This window comes from Bubalus bubalis, chromosome 23 (assembly GCF_019923935.1).
Source record: "Bubalus bubalis isolate 160015118507 breed Murrah chromosome 23, NDDB_SH_1, whole genome shotgun sequence".
Taxonomy (NCBI): domain Eukaryota; kingdom Metazoa; phylum Chordata; class Mammalia; order Artiodactyla; family Bovidae; genus Bubalus; species Bubalus bubalis.
Genome location: NC_059179.1, coordinates 20,570,390 through 20,586,853, shown reverse-complemented (window position 1 = coordinate 20,586,853; position 16,464 = coordinate 20,570,390). Strand labels below are relative to the sequence as shown.

General features: G+C 45.0%; 1 protein-coding gene across 2 annotated transcripts in view; it reads right to left on the bottom strand.

The window, feature by feature from the left end:
* The window catches only part of CNNM1 (cyclin and CBS domain divalent metal cation transport mediator 1), a 69,503-nt gene that overhangs the window by 27,702 nt on the left and 25,337 nt on the right, over nucleotides 1-16,464 (bottom strand). The window contains exons 2-7 of one of the 2 annotated variants that reach the window (XM_025273959.3): nucleotides 12,231-12,374; nucleotides 8,633-8,773; nucleotides 6,255-6,424; nucleotides 4,256-4,355; nucleotides 3,857-3,904; nucleotides 372-434 (exon numbers count right to left, since the gene is read on the bottom strand). In XM_025273959.3, the coding sequence (XP_025129744.2) occupies nucleotides 372-434; nucleotides 3,857-3,904; nucleotides 4,256-4,355; nucleotides 6,255-6,424; nucleotides 8,633-8,773; nucleotides 12,231-12,374 (666 nt within the window). The remainder of the gene's footprint in view (nucleotides 1-371; nucleotides 435-3,856; nucleotides 3,905-4,255; nucleotides 4,356-6,254; nucleotides 6,425-8,632; nucleotides 8,774-12,230; nucleotides 12,375-16,464) is intronic. The other variant, XM_044934948.2, reaches the window with a different exon arrangement.

The following is a 16,464-nucleotide window of genomic DNA, read 5'->3' as shown; positions in this document are numbered from 1 at the left end:
AGGAAAAATGGAAATAAAGCATGGACTTTCATTGTTTTCTCCCATTTTTCATCTGTTGCACCTCTTATCCCTCCTTTCTGCAGTTGGACAAACGATAAGGAAAAACTCAGACCATTCCTCTCCAGCCCTCCCCATTTCTCACATGGATGCACACAGACATATCCCTGGGGGCTAAGTTCATAAACGACACCACTGCACCAGCAACGCTTGGGCAGTGAGTACCAGTGAGTATTAGCAATGCATCGTGCTATGCCTACGTCCTGGGTGTGTCTGTTGGGAGAGGCTAGTTTTCATGCGGGACAGTGACAGAGACCAAAGGCCTCTTGTAAACCCCATGGATCTATGGAGACCGAGACCCCATGCATGTTTACCTGGGGAGCCTGCCAGAGAGTCCCCTCTGCTGAAGGCGAAGGTACGAGACACAGAGACGGGCACTAAAGAGTCAAGGATTTGTGAGTTGTGAAGGGGAAGATAAACACAAAAGGAGAGAGACAAAGAGCAAAGTGGGTGAGACAGTCTGCTCCTGGATCTTCACAACATCCCATTTCTCTGCCAAAGGGAGTCTTGCCTCTGGAAACATGGAAATCGCATCTTCTCACAAAGTCACTCTCCAGAAAGAAGAAAATAAATAGATTTTGCTGAAGTTCTTCCAAAAAGATGCACAATAATCTCAGAGGGGATGAGACCCACCAGTGACATGAAAGGCAGTGCCCCAGCAGGGAGTACGCGTGGGCAGTGTTCCGTCTGAGACGCCTTTTTGAGCCAGCATATGTGTTGGGAGCCCAGCACTGCATCCCCTCCGGGCCCTCCCGACTGCCTTAGGGCTTCTCACCTGCGGGAGGGCTGAAAGCAAAGCGCAAGCTCCTGCTAGGGGGGGTGCATCCTCGAGGAAGAGGAGGCCATCTTCTGCCTCGGACTCATAGGAGTTCCCTCTGTGGGCACAGTGCTGGGGAGGAACTGTGCACAGCTAGAGCCTTGGGACACAGGAAGGGCAGTTTCTAGCAATCTTAATGTGAATCAACTTGATAAACTAAATCATAGTCACTTCTTAGCCAGTACAAGTGCTCCAAAGCACCTCTCTTCCTATCCCCTTTTCCTTCTTTCTCTTTTCCCACAGTCTGAAATGGTGCTGGCTATCACTTCGGGCCTGGGTGGAGTGGAATGTGTAGAAATATTCCAGTCCTTCACCGACCTTGATACTGATCGAGCAGTATTTCCGGGAGGGAATCTGTCTTTATCCCTCTTATCTGATCATTCCCAGAGTACCTTCCAAGAAACTAAATGAAGTCAGCCTGCAGGTGACAGCACTCTGAAATAGGTGGCTTTGGCAGTCTTAGTTGCTGCACCCAATGATTTGCCTGAAATTATCCAATAGTGTAAAGGGGAGAGGGGAGAGCCTTATCCTACCTGATAATCATTTATTTTGTCAAGAAATCACATTCTTTGTCAAGGAATATTTAAATGGGCCCCTAGTGTTGCAAGACACACTGGAATAAGAAACCCCATTGTCTCAAGAAGAATCCTAGTACTTCTGGCCTACAAATTAAATATATCTCAGTCAAGCAAATAGGAGACTTGTTCTCTCCCACTTCCACACCCCTGTGGGCATCTGTTCTGGTCATGCTGAGCTCAGGCCCCATTCCTCCGGATTACCAGGCTCACTTTGGTCCTCCGGGGTTCCCTGGCAATCAGAACCAAGACAAAGGAGACAATGCTGATTGTGTTTCCTTCACCCAGCACAGGAAAAGCAGAGGGATTGACTTAAAACCTCAGACTCAACTTTGAGGCATCGGTCACAGGGCCAGTGTTCTGGCAAACTCATCATCTTGTTTATCACCCTCAAGGCTGACAAAGCTCTAGACTGGCATCAAGGACAGGGCTAGTTAGGTAGACTGAGACCCTACAAGAATCCACCACTTTGTGGTCCAGCCTTAAGCTCTTCCTTGACCTACAAGTAAGGTTCTTGGACAGTGAAAGATGCTGGGTGGCTGGACCTGGGCTGAGAGGTGGACGTGGAATAAGCAGGGGCAGGGGGGTAGTGGTGGTGGTCTTGGCAGTTATCCACACCTAACTCTATTAGGTGTGGAGGGCTCGTGGGGGAGAATGGAAAATGTCTCTATATCCCTACAAGCTAATTTGATTTCTTTTTCCTCCTGAAGATGGATAAATAAAGATGCTCAGAAGTGTGGGGAGGGAAAGAGAGGTTAACATTTCTTTTTAGTTAACCATTTTTGAAGGAGAGATTACTATTGCAGGTTTATTCTGTCTCAATGATAAAATGGATTTTGATAGAAAGAACTAGAGACAGGAAGGAAGGAGGAACCAGATAACATTTTCCCACTACTTAAAAAAATTTTTTTTAAAGAAAGAAAGTCATGTAAATTAGATGGGCTTGGGACCTTTATGCAGCAATTTACCCCTAGGGTCCCCACTTCTTTTGGTCTTATGTAAAGGCCAACACATCTAGGTAACACTTTGAATCTCAGTAGTCACTCTACCTTGAGCAAGGACCAATGTGATGGCTGGTGGAGACCTCCTTTAGAGAACCAAGGTCTACTGGGTCCTGTAGACCATCCCTCTCCTATATCTTGACTTCTTGTTCTGCGAACTGATGCTTCCTTCACCAACCTTAATTGACATTTGCTGGTTTATATAACAACATACCAGGGTTTTTTGTTACAGCCCTCCTTCCACATATGTGGGACCACTCCTTGGGTGTGGGCAGCTATTTCAATTTCTTTTAAGCCCTCTGTTGGGCCAGGATGGGAAATTACACTGTAAATTGTCCCAATATTCCCACATAGAAATGACATCCTGGAACACGTTGGATCTAAGATCTGTATTTCATCGTGCTGTTTGAACAAGTCAGGCCACTGGAATGCATTGAGGTAAATAATTGCATTGAGGTGATTCGGAGCAGGTAATTTCTTTAGTTTCTCTGTTAAAACAGTACCTACTTTTCAGGTGCTGTGGATTGTGATTTCAAGCTTTGGGACCCTCTGATAAATCCCAATATAAAGCACTATGGAAGATTTTTTTTTTTAATGATGAGAAAAAACACCCATTTGGCATTAAAATGGCCACCATAAACACTAAGAGCTGAAAGCAATGCAAAATTCAGACTGGTGAATCACAGACAAATCTAGAGAAATAATGCTTTTTGGATCATACTTATATCACAACAAATGCCATGCCCTCTAAACACAAGTACGATAACTGATGCAGGAAGCAGAGAGAAGGTAGAGTACAGAAGGGGCAGAGAACACCCACCAGAAGCCTGTGCCAGCCCCTGCCATCAGCATGCACGGCCAGCTGCAGACCCCTCCCCACCTGCTGAGATGTGGTCAATGAGCAAAGAGAAGCAGATGAGCAACATACGTGCCAGCCTGGGCTTTACATCCTAAGATCTTGCTGTTGCTGCTTACTAAATGCCACAGACACAATAATAGCATATTACGGTTTGCAAGTAGAGGACAGAGGGTGAATTACCACAGCAGAGAAGGAACGGTTCAACCTCCAGCAGAGCACACAAAACTACCTGCTTGCATTCCCTGGCAGGTGACAGCAAATGGTGCCTCCCCTCACAACCTCCCTCGCTGGGCATTCATCATTTTGCACATGAGCAGAGAAGCAGCAGAAAACATTATAGACTCTCAGAAACTAAGCTCCCCTGCCCCCTGCCCTGTGGTCTGCGGGTACCTGGCAGAAAGCAGTGTTCCTGGCAGAGCATACAAAGAGGCTGCCAGCATTTGTGTTAGTCCCAGCCCAGGCTGAGAGTGGTTGGTCCGGTTCCCCGGCCTGGGCTGAGGCAGGACCTCGGCAGGGAGGACGAGGGAGGGGTTTGAAAGATACATACGAAAGACAGAGGATCCAGCCAGACTTCCAACCTTCCGCACTTCGTTATCTAAGGACAGAAGGATGCAGTGTGTTTCAGAGGCAATTCAGAAAACACACCTTCTTAAAGGAATTCTCCCTCTCCCACCCCACCCACAGCACCAATCAACTCTGCAAAAACAGGTAATCAGGTGGAAGTATAAAGAGTAAAGTAAATGTGTCTTTTCATATTGAAAATTACCACTATCCATCCCTAACACTGGATAATGTTACAGTCTACTATGTACTTCCACTTCTAAAGTCCGGGAAGGTAAAAGGCTTGTCCGGGGTCCATAACAGGAGTCACGACTTAGAACCCAGGTGCATTTTCTCCACTATCCCACTGCTTCCCCAATAAGCTATGGCTTGGGAACTGGAATACCTGAGCAAGCAGTGGTCATGATGGCTGGGACACCATAGTAGGTGAAAGCTCCGTTCTCGAAGCGAAGGCCTTCCTTACCAACCTCCACCTCCACTTTACCCTGGAGAAAGAAGGAAGTGTGCTAAGGGTGTGGACAAGCACTTCCAGCTCTTTTAGTGAAGACGACCCTAAGTACTTCTGTTTGGATAATAAGTGGACCTAAAATCTTATCACAGGAGAATGTGAATTCCATCCAGATATGTTTTGAAACAGCAGCTTTAACTTCAGGAGCCCTTGGCAGTAAAGTTCTTGCTTAGTTAATAAAGCAGTATCCAGTCATGAACATGCAAGCTTTCCTTGAAGACTCTAATGGCTCCTTCATGAGGCAGGTCCAGCTAGCTCAGGACCCTATTAACCCCATAAACTGCTCCAGTGGTATAGTCTGAGACTGCTGCTGCTAAGTCACTTCAGTCGTGTCCAACTCTGTGTGACCCCATAGACGGCAGCCCACCAGGCTCCCCGACCCTGGGATTCTCCAGGCAAGAACACTGGAGTGGGTTGCCATTTCCTTCTCCAATGCGTGAAAGTGAAGTCGCTCAGTCCTGTCTGACTCTTGGCGGCCCCATAGACTACAGCCTACCAGGCTCCTCCATCCATGGGATTTTCCAGGCAAGAGTACTGGAGTGGGTTGCCATTGCCTTCTCTGATAGACCATCTCTATTATCTCTAGCTGAGATAAAGCCAGATTCTGTGAGAAGCTTGAGCACATGGTGTGCTATTAGGGGTCTGAAACCGTGTATATGCACTGCATGGATCCATCCCAGACCCTACAAGGCCTGTACTATTTTTACCCCCAGTTTTATAGATGAATCAATTTTGAGGCTCATAAAGATTAAATAATTGAGTCAAGGTTAGTTAACAAGTACCAATATTGGAATTTTAAAACTAGGTCTTTCCAATTTCTGAACCTAACTTCTTGCCCCTATATTTTACCCCTGCCAAGATTTATTTGAAAATGGTTACGTTTATATTAGGCATAAGACTCTACTAGTGTTCCTTGTGTTATATAAACAATGTAAACACCCTTCTCAATTTCCAACAGTAAAGAATGCGACTCCATTTCTGGAGAAGAAGGCATTTTAACGAGGTTATCTGGAAGGATGGGTTTGAGGCATATACCACGTCCGAGCAGACAGTTGGCAGGGGGACTGTAACAGAGAGGGCCTTTCTAAGTCAGTGTGAATTTAATTAAGATTTTAAGACAATCATTGTATTTAGGGTTCACCAGATTCTACTGGGAAGAGACTGTGAATAGGGGCGGGGCTAATGGTGGAGCCAGGCCAGGAGGCGGGGCTGGAACCATGCCTGACACTTATTTACAGGCCTCTCCGCTTATTTACATCCACTCTGGGCAGGGTGGGTGACTGTACTCATGTGAGTACCAGGAAGATGCTGCAGCTCTCTCATTTGCTTGTTTATTCCCTCATAGTCCCCTTAAGAAGAAGATTAAGGGACTGCAATGGTTGAAGTGTGGCAGAGAGAGTGGATGTGTTCCATGTGCCTCCAGAGAGCAGAGCATGGACCAGTGGGTGGAAATCAGAGATGGTGAGGTTTTAGCTCGACAGAGAGAAGAGCTTAAAACAAGGAGTGCCTGAAATTTGGGAGGCAGTGCACAGTTGCATTCCTGGGCATGGCCAAGCAGAGACAAGAGGTGATAGGGATTTTGTAGGACACCAGTTTAGGAAGTTCAGCAGCAGAACCTCTCGGCTGGGAGTTACCCACTGCACCCCCCAACCACAAACATTGCTGACATCAGACTAAATGCCATCAAGATCCCATCACTCTAGGATGCCAGCCAGTCACACCTGTCTCCTTCTGTGAGTCATGGACAAACGCCTGCCCCAACTGGCCTTGCTTCCAAGGCAGCCTTGGAACCTGGCTCGGAGGAGGCATGGGCATTCCTCTTCAGTCTGGAGAAGTCCTACCTTGCCCTTGGAGGGTCCAAGCCTTTCCCACTCACCTGCAGAAGCAGCACAAAGTAGTCCACGGGGCGGTTGCGCTGGTAGAGGTAGTGTTCCGGGGCCTTCTTGTTCTTCTCATCAAACTTCAGCTCCTGGATCACGTTGGGATGTTTCAAGAGCCGAAGCAGGATCTTCTCTGAGAGGTACAGAGACTTAAACGGCTCCACTTCTAGGGGAGGTGAAGGCAGGAGGAATCGGCAGCAGGGAGGAGTCAGGGTGGACATAAACAGAGCCATTCATGCTCCACGCTCCATCCTGCAATTCCCTTAGGTGGGTGGGGGTGGGGGAGTGTCTTAAGCCCAAGTGTGCATCTTCGGGCCCTCTGGGGATATGGGTACCTGCACTGGCATTTGAGGTCACTGTTTTGACAGTGTCAATTTTGTTATTAATTTTCTCGTTGACTTTATTTAAAGCTGCACATAGACTTAAAAAAGAAGAAAATCCTGCCGTTTGTGACAGCATGGATGAACCTGGAGGATGTTATGCTAGGTGACATAAGCCAGGCACAGAGGGACAAATACTACACGATACCATTTATATGATGAATCTAAAATAGTCAAATTCATAGAAACAGAGAGTAGAATGGGCTGGGAGTTGGAGGTAATGGGGGTATCAGTCAGAGGGTACAGAGCTCCAGTTATGCCAGATGAATAAATCCTAGAGATCTACTGCACAGCATATAGAGCCCAAGAACAATGCTATACTGAAGACTCTTGAGAGTCCCTTGGACTGCAAGGAGATCCAACTAGTCCATCCTAAAGGAAATCAGTCCCGAATATTCACTGGAAGGACTGATGCTGAAGCTGAAACGCCAATACTTTGGCCACCTGATGCGAAGAATTGACTCATTTGAAAAGACCCTGATGCTGGGAAAGATTGAAGGTGGGAGGAGGAGGGGAAAACAGAGGGTGAGATGGTTGGATGGCTTCACCTACTCAATGCACATGAGTTTGGGTAAACTCCGGGAGCTGGTGATGGACAGGCATGCTGCGGTCATGGGGTCACAAAGAGTAGGACATGACTGAGCGACTGAACTGAATTGAACTTAAAATTTTGCTAAGATCTTATATTAACACACACACACACACACACAAATAGTAATAACACACATAGAAAGTGGCAAGAAACTTTTGGAAGTGATGTTTATGTTTATGGCACAGATTATGATGATGGTTTTATGAATGTATGTGTATCTCTAAGCTTATCAAGATGTTTACATTAAATATGTACCATTTTTTGTATGTCAACTATATTGCAATAAAGTGGTTTAAAAAGCAGCTGGAGTTGGACATGGATAAGTAAGCCATGTGAACATGGCTAAAAATGTTTTTGTTTTAATGCTATGATCAAATGAAATACAGAGAATTTAATCTGACTTATTTGTATGATGTATATCTGTTGAGTGAAATGAAATTTCAAGTTAACAGGAACCCTTAATTATTTAAGTGGAAAGTTCTCAATAAGAAGCATCATTGCATTGTATTTACATATTAATAGATATTATTATATACTATATTATTATGTTATGTTATACTATACTATTATATTATGGCATATCATTATATTTACAGATACATCTGCTTTGTTCTAGGAAATCAGATATCCAGTTGACATCTGTAGTCACTGAAAGACTATACTAGAACTATAAAGTCAGAACTATATTACATGTTTAAAACCCTAAAGAAACTCCAATTTAAAATTTTCTACCTTTTAGCATCTGGAACAGTACTAGCATTCATTATGCACTCTATAAATACATGCTGGATTAATTAAATAGTGAACTTACTAATTTGTATGATCATTCTAGGTCAGCACATAATTAGGCATGAATGAGGAGATTAGACAGTTCAAAGACAATTTTACCTTCTTTACAAGAAGGAGAAGTTTATCTTTGGATCCTTTCCTTTTTTTTCTCTAAAGATTCTGGGATTCACAATCTATGTCTGTATTTGAAGAACTCATAGCTCACAGGCCTACATGGCCCCTGGAGAGTCTGGCCCCCAGGGCCTTTGTAGCTACATAGGACATTGCCTGTCCCTCCCAGATGAACCCTCTGGGCCACCAACCCCCACCATGAAGCAGGTAGAGGAAGGGAAAGTGCAGTGGTGGATTCCTCAGCTCTTTTCTCAAGTAGAAGAGAGAAAAGCAGAGTTGCATCATACTCACTTACCCCGAGAAGATTGGAGGCTGAAAACGAGCAAATATAGGGTCCTGTTGCCCCTGCCCAAGGATAACCTCCTCTTCTGGAACAGAGGTTCTCAGTCCCTGCACTGGACTCATGTTGCAAGGTGTTAAGGATGACTGGTGCCTGGGTCCCACCCTCCAGAGCTGCCTTGCCTGCCTGGGGTGGAGATGCAGGAGGGCAGGGTCATCATACCTGTGGCCATGAAGCGGTGTGTGGCCAGCAGAAGCTGTGGCGAGATCTTCACCCTCATCTCCGAGTCAGAAAGCTTAAACAAGGAGAAGTCGTGCCGCTTCCTCTCCCTGTGTGGGACCCTCTGCTTTTTCCGATTGTCTGCTGTGGGGACAGGGGACAGATGGCAACTATCTCAGAGTCACTGTTGATTTTTGGAGGTTTCACCTGAGACAGGTCCTTTGGGACCATGGGGATTTCTGGAAAGTGTCAACAAGTCTCTGTATTAATCTCACTGAAGTGGTGAACAGTGGAAAAGCGGAAGGCCAGCCTGGGGCTCCCAAGTTCAGGCTTCTAGGGCTGGCTCCCCTGCTTATGAGCCGTGCAGCATCTCTAAGCATCACAGTCTTGTGTGCTTTAATTTATACAATAGAGTTAGTGATTAATCATAACTCTTCTGCTCATAAGTTTAGTGTCTGCATGCTTATTCACTCCATTGTGTCCGACTGTATTCAACCCCAGGGACTGTAGCCCGCCAGGTTCTTCTGTCCATGGGATTCTCCAGGCAAGAATACTGGAGTGGGTAGCCATTCCCTTCTTCAAGGGTCTTCGAAACTCAGGGATAGAACTCAGGTCTCCTGCATTGTAGGCAGATTCTTTACCGTCTGAGCAACCAGGGAAGCCCCATAAAGTTAATGATTAATTGTAATTTTTCTGCTCATCTCAGGTAGTTATTATGAGACTCCCATCAGAATCTATCTGTGAAATGCTTACAAATAACTGTATGCTTACAAAAAGGCCTTCGCACACGAGGGACTTGTGTTCTTAGCATCAGGGACTCTGGCAGGGTCTGGGGGTTTATGCCTTGGCCATGCTCCTGTCTCCAGAGCTGGACTCACCTGGTGTCTTCCCACTGATTTAAACCATGCTCTGAGCGGTACAGACGGATGCCACCCAAAGGAGGTGGGGGGTGGTCACTCCTCTTTCCACTCACAATTCTCTTGCTTCAACCCTGGCCCCTCCACCGGGAGAGAATTGGGGGAAATAAAGGAAAGGAGAAAAATGCAACTAGATCTATAATCCATAAAGGGGAGTTCTCCAGGTGGGCCTCAGGCAGGACTATTGTGATTATTGATTGAAAAAAAATCTCTGCTTTTTCCAATTTAATTTTTCTCTCTGCTTTTTAAAATCTTCTCTCTCTCTCTCTCTAAATATATATATATATATATTTTTTTTTTTTTTTTTTTTTTTCAGGGGGTGACTTCCCTGGTGGTCCAGTGGCTAAGACTCCACGCTCCCAAGGCAGGGGGCCTGGGTTTGACCCTTGGTCAGGGATCTAAGATGCCACATGCCACAACAAAGTGTTTGCATGTTGCAACTAAAAAGATCCTGAGTGCTGCAACTAAGACCTGACACAGCCAAATAAATCAATAAAAATCTGTTTTGGGATAAAGGGTAGGTTTTCTTTGGTCATATGTCTCTTGCTTTCCCTTAGTACTGAGTAAAATATTGAAACTTTAGCCTATCTTAACCTATGCTAGGGAAGCAGAGAAGCAGATTAGGGTTTTTCTAAAGTTGGCCTGGAGCAAAACAGCGGTTCAGGGAACTCTCAGTGCAGGCTGAACAGACACAGTGGAAATGAAAGGGAGAGAACCCCAGGGGACGGGCTCCCTGGGACTCTCCCCTTCCTTCTGATTTCGCTCTGCCACATGACTGAGTTCCCTTCTAGAAGGAAGAAAGTGCCCTCCACACTGCTCTCTTGTGGGCCTGCCTTGGACTCCTGGCCCCGGCTTTAAGGCTCCTTGTGTCTGGTTGCCACAAATGTTGAGATCCCACAGTGAGATCCAGGACCCAGCTGTCCTGGGGGTCAGGATCTGGGGAGAAGCAACACAGTAGTCCTGGCTCCTCAGCCTTCTCACCGTTCTTAAGGATTCATGCTTATTTATAAGAATGGGAAAATCATAACCCTCTCTTTTAGAGAGGGGATGGTTTAGCAAGAGAGCAGCAAAGATATCTATCAGACCACTCTTTTCCATTACTAGTAAGTAACCTTCTGATTTATATGACGTGTTCGTCTAAATATTCCCTCTCTTTCCTCCATCAGAATGCTACCAAATAGTTAATCACTGGAGAATCAGTTTCCTCTGATCTCCCTCTTCATTCTTTCTATTTTATTTTATTTATTAAAAAATTTTTTTTTGATGTGAACCATTTTTAAAGTCTTTATTGGATTTGTTACAATATTGCTTCTGTTTTATGTTTTGTTTTTTTTTTTTTGGCCATGAGGCATTTGGGGTCTTAGCTCTCCAAGCATGGATTGAACCCATACCACCTGCGTTGGAAGATGAAGTCTTAACCACTGGACTGCCAGGGAAGTCCCCATTCCTTCGATTTTAATAGTGAGTATTGGAATATCAGGTTGTTGAGACAAATGCCCTAGGAAGACTGTTGTCACTACTATTCACATCAGCCACTAACACTTTAGTGTGAATATTTTCACCAATATATCTATTGAGACACTTGGGATTTCTAACTCTAGAGCAGAGTGATAGTCAGAGGTGGAGAAGGGGGGAAGGATTGGGGGATGGAGAGATCAGCCCCTATTTTAAGGTGATGAGCCGGGCCAGGGCTCCACTGCAACAGCAGACACTGTGATGCTCCTGCCATGTTTCATCAAGGCTTGGCCCACCTTGGTCTGATCTCTTCTCACCCCAAAGGGAAGCACTCTTTCTGCACCACTCACTGCCTTAGAGTCTTGAAGTTTTTTCTACTAGGAGCTTGTCTCTGAACAGTTGCCTCCAGCAAACCAAGGACACAGATCTGGAATGGGTTCTCTGAGGGGAGGATGGGGACTGCTGTCCTACTTGATGAAACTGGGAGGAGGGGACATTTACTGGCCTAGGGACTCCCATGGATTTGATATCACTCCCATTTTTGAGGAAAGCAGGCCTTTGTAATGTTTGTGAGCAAAGCTTTGACAAGACTCAGTAACGAAATCAGTCACTATCGCAGGGAGGAACCTGTGTTGTTCCTGAGGGGGAGTGGGGAGGAGGGTGAGGAGACTAGACCAGAGCCAGGGGTGAAAGGGAGGAGGGGGGAACCAGGCAGCAGGGTTGAAACATACACAGGACAAGAGCAGCGTCTAAAAGGACGACTTAGGTCTGGCTTAGGTTGTGCTGGGTGATGTCATGAGTCTCCACAGCACACTGATGTTGTTGTGAGTGAATCATGAGTAGAACCCCCAGGGATGCCGGGGTCTGTGTCCAGGTGGACAAAGAGACAAGCCAGGAACAACACAGGGGACAGAAACAAGGGCAGAGAGGTCATCCGAGGTGCACTTCATTTCCTCCATCCAAAGGCCAGGAGGTCTCCTTTTCATAGTCTTGGCTCTGTTCCTGAAGGTTCTCTCTTGATAAACATTTAGCTAGCATACTCTCAGTGACTCATCGGTGGTTCAGGCTGGGGCATCTTGCCATGCCAGCCCCTGGCAGGAGAGGGCTGACAACACACACAACAACAAGCAACAGGCTTGTCCTGACCCCCTTTCACACTGTCCATTAAATTAAGCCAGCTCTGAGAACCTCACAGGAAAATATGATGGCTTTGGACAAGAGCCACTTACTGTAGAGGTCAGTTTCATCCAGGATCTCTGACTTGATGATCTCCTCTATGATGTCCTCCAGTGTGACGATGCCCATCACCTCATAGAAGGGGTCCCCTTCTCCCTCGTTATTCACCCGCTGGACAATGGCCAGGTGAGACTTTCCTAGAGACAAAGGAAGTCACAGTTCAGCATCTGGGATATTTTCAGAGAACTTTCCTTGTGAGAAAATGATACTAAATTGCTCTCTGACCAGTCTTGGGACTGAACCACTGAACCCATTCCAGGATCTCTTTAAAATATGAAGTTTGTATACAACCTCTTATAAATGCAAACTTTATACTTTTATATCACTATCGCTTTTGAAGCAAGTTACTTGGACTTCCCTGGTAGTCCAGTGATTAAGAATTTGTGTGCCAATACAGGGCACATGGGTTTGATCCATGGTCTGGGAAGATTCCACATGCCTTGAAACAACTAAGCCCATGTGCCACAACCACTGAGCCTGTGCTCTAGAGCCCACGTGCCGCATCTAGAGAAAGCCCATGTGTGGGAACAAAGATCCAGTACAGCCACAAATAAATAAATAAAAAGAAAGTTACCTGATATACACAATGCCATTTAATTTTTTTTTCCTGTAATTTTCCTATATTAAGAAGTATATCTAAGCTGAAGGAGGATGAATAATCTAATTGAGAGAATTAGAATTTGGAGTTAGAAGAATTAGGTTAGAAGCCTGCAAACCTCCTTGCCCCCATCCCTAACTCTCTTAGTGACTATCTGTGCAACTCACCCTGGACAAACCAGTATGTTAAACCTGTACTGAATCTCAAGCTTCTCATCCAGCATTAGAGGATAATACTAAAATGGTGATTTTCAATATGGCTCCCAGAGGCTTGATAAGCATGGTCTAATCAACTCCCTCGGGTTTGTGGCTGCTTCAATCAATCGAGAACAGGGAAAGTGAAAGTGTTAGTTGCTCAGTTGTGTCTGACTCTTTGCGACCTAATGGACTGTAACCCACCAGGCTCCTCTGTCCATGAATTTCTCCAAGCCCAGGGGATCTTTCTGACCCAGGGATCAAGCCCGGGTCTCCTGCCTTGCAAGCAGATTCTTTACCACCTGAGCCACCAGGGAAGCCCAGAGAACAGAGAAATGTCTGCGATGAGGCTTCTGAGAATGCATCATAAAAGGCATATAGCTTCTGCTGCAGAAACACTCTAAGAAGTCTGAAAACTACTGTGAGGCCACCATGGTGAAGGGGACTCATGTCGGTGCTTAGGTGACAGTCCCAGCTAAGCCTGGCCTTTCCGCCATCCCACCAAAGTGCCGGACAGGTTAGAGAAGAAGCCTTCTATGGCAGTGGATCCTGCCCCACCTGCTGGCATTCTCCCCAGTCATCTGAGACGCTTCTAACCACTGGCACAAACACTGTGAAGCAGAGATAAGCAACTCCCACTGAAGTCCTGACTCAGGAATCTGTGAGCATGATAAAATGGCTGCTGTTTTGCGCTTCCCAGTTTTGAGGTGGCTTGTTAATAGCAGCAGTAACTAGGACAATCAATTTCCATCAAGTGATTGTGGAGTTCAAATGGCCCAGTGGATGTGTCCAGGATCAGTTGCACAGATAGTCACTAGGGTAGTTAGGGAGCAGGGGCAGGGAGGTTTCCATAGTGTGAGGCACTGGGTAAACTATAATATGTCATAGGCGGTTAGCTTACTGCCTAACAACTGACTAACAACAGTTAACATTTATTGAGATAACTACATGCCAGGTACTATTTGGAACACTTTACATGTATCAGTTCATTTCATCCTCATAACAACCCCTGAGACAAGTACCATTATTATTCCTATTTTACAAGCGAAACAACTTGGACACAGATTGGTTAACTAAAAGCCTAAAGTTACAGTCTGTAAGTGGCAAAGCTAGACTTTGTGAACCCAGGTAAACTGGTTTTTGGTCCTAATCTAGAGACTGTCTTACCTGAGTCCTGCTTCACCTTGGTTTATTTTCATCCACTGAGAGATGCATTTTCTGGATCTGTTTCTAAAAGGACAATCTGGGTGGTTCTCTTCCTTGGCTAAGAGAACATCTCCTTAAATTAGGAGACCATCTAGGGTACGGATTCAGATGTTATTCTTGCCCCCCTGCCCCAAAAAAGGAAGTTCATGCCTTATCACTGCTACCCTGTATAAGCTTTTGCTCGCCCACTGTTAGAAATATCAGAGTAGTAAGCTTGCCAGTGCATAATTAACCATTAAAATTTAAACAACATGAATTTATGTATCAAATACTTTCAAATCGCAAGATAGCTACTTATTGGGATTTTTAACGAGACAGATGGCATCTATATCACTCAAAAATAGTCTCTAATTTCCTCTTCACCTTCAACTCATCCTGCGACTTACTCCCAAACTGACTTGATCAGGCCACTCCCCTGCTCAAACACCCTCCCTAGTGTGCACAAAGTCAAATCTAGGCTCATTAGTTTGGTATTCTCAAGACTGTAAAATGTAGCACCTCCCTGTCTTTCTAACTGCATGCCCTGCCACATCCTCCAAATATCCCGTACTCCAGAGGAACCGCGTTACCTCTAGCTCCTAACTTCTTCCACGTCCATTTTCCAGGTTCTCACTCACACTGTTTCCTTTTCCCATTCTGTCTCCTTGATAACTCCATTAAAGCACTTATCACAATTTGCTGCTTCTCATAACTTACAATGTATGTGTCCTCTACAGCAGCAGTCCCCAAACTTTTTGGCACCAGGGACTGGTTTCGTGGAAGACAATTTTTCCATGGATGGGGAGGGGGATGGTTTTGAGATAATTCAAGTGCATTACACTTACGGTGTATTTTATTTCTAATCTAATGCTGCCACCGATCTGACAGGAGGTACCAGTCCACGGCCTGGAGGCTGGGGACCCCTGCTCTACTGGGCCTACGTGTCTTCCTCAGATTGTAAGATTCTTCAGGACAAAGGCTCATACACTTAGTCAGGGTTTTCTCTACACAACAGGCAGCCAATAAGTGCCTGATGAACTGAACTAAGACTGAATAAAAGTCCACAGTTTATGTAATACGTGATATTAAAACCAGACAAGACCCTTTTTAAAAACTAAAATACAGTGTGTTTAAATTAACATTTAAACTGAATCAGTGGTTCTAAAATTATCCTTTGAAACAACTACATCCTGCCCAATTGGATTGAAGTGTTTTGTAGCTTAAATTAGATTATGTTAATTGTTAGGATGTGCTCAATTTAAAATTGTTTTTTTTAACACATGTTCTTAAACTTCTGGCACCTGCTCTCACTTTTCTGCTAACACGTGCTAGCATATGACTAGCATAATGGAAAAAGTTGGAAAAGTGATTTCTTAAAATTGTTTTCTATAATTGGATAATTTTTTGTTATGTGGAGCCCAGAATATATATAATACAGCCATACTTCCTGCCACCAAGAGGTTAGTTTATATAATGGGATTAAATAAATCAACATCTTATGTTGTTTCACAAGAAGTGTCCCAACTTCCAAGTGAAAATCCACCTTTGGTCTACACCTTTCAAGGTCAATTTGAGGACAAACTATATGATCATCAGCGAATAATGATTTCAAGTCCTAATTATATGATATTCAAGACAATGTACTTTAGAAATTTAGAAATATTTTATAATTCACAATCAGCCTTTATGATTCCGTCAAGTGCCTGTAGAGATCTACAAACAAATGTGGGAAGTCATTGTTTCTTGGGGACAGACTGGAACAGGAATCAATAACCCTGTTCTGAGCTGACAATGGGACAAGAAAGCCAGCTGTTCCCATGACACACATACCCCAGGTCCTTCCCTCAAAGCAGCTGGCCTTGGAGACGCAACTCCTGGCACTCCTCCTCTTCCTGGGCCCCAGAAGTGCTGGAGCTATGGGCCTGGGATGCAGAAGGTTCATGTCTCTATTAGAGATCTTACCAACCCTGAGGGATGACCTATGAGTATTCAAAACTGCGGCAGTGGGGGCTCAAATTTCACAAGTGTTTCCATCTTTTGCTGGGCAAAAACTGTTTCTAATATGCTTTATGTCTCCTCCCATGGATGAGTGCTGTGTTTACTTGCAAATGGCATACTTGAGGAAGTGGCTTCAATCTTGGTTAATCCCCTCTGATGTCCTTCTATGAGGTTCTGTGAATGCTGTCCCTGTACAGACCAGCAGAATTTCTCAAGTTCCTTCTCACCACCACTAGCCTATTGATTTCAATT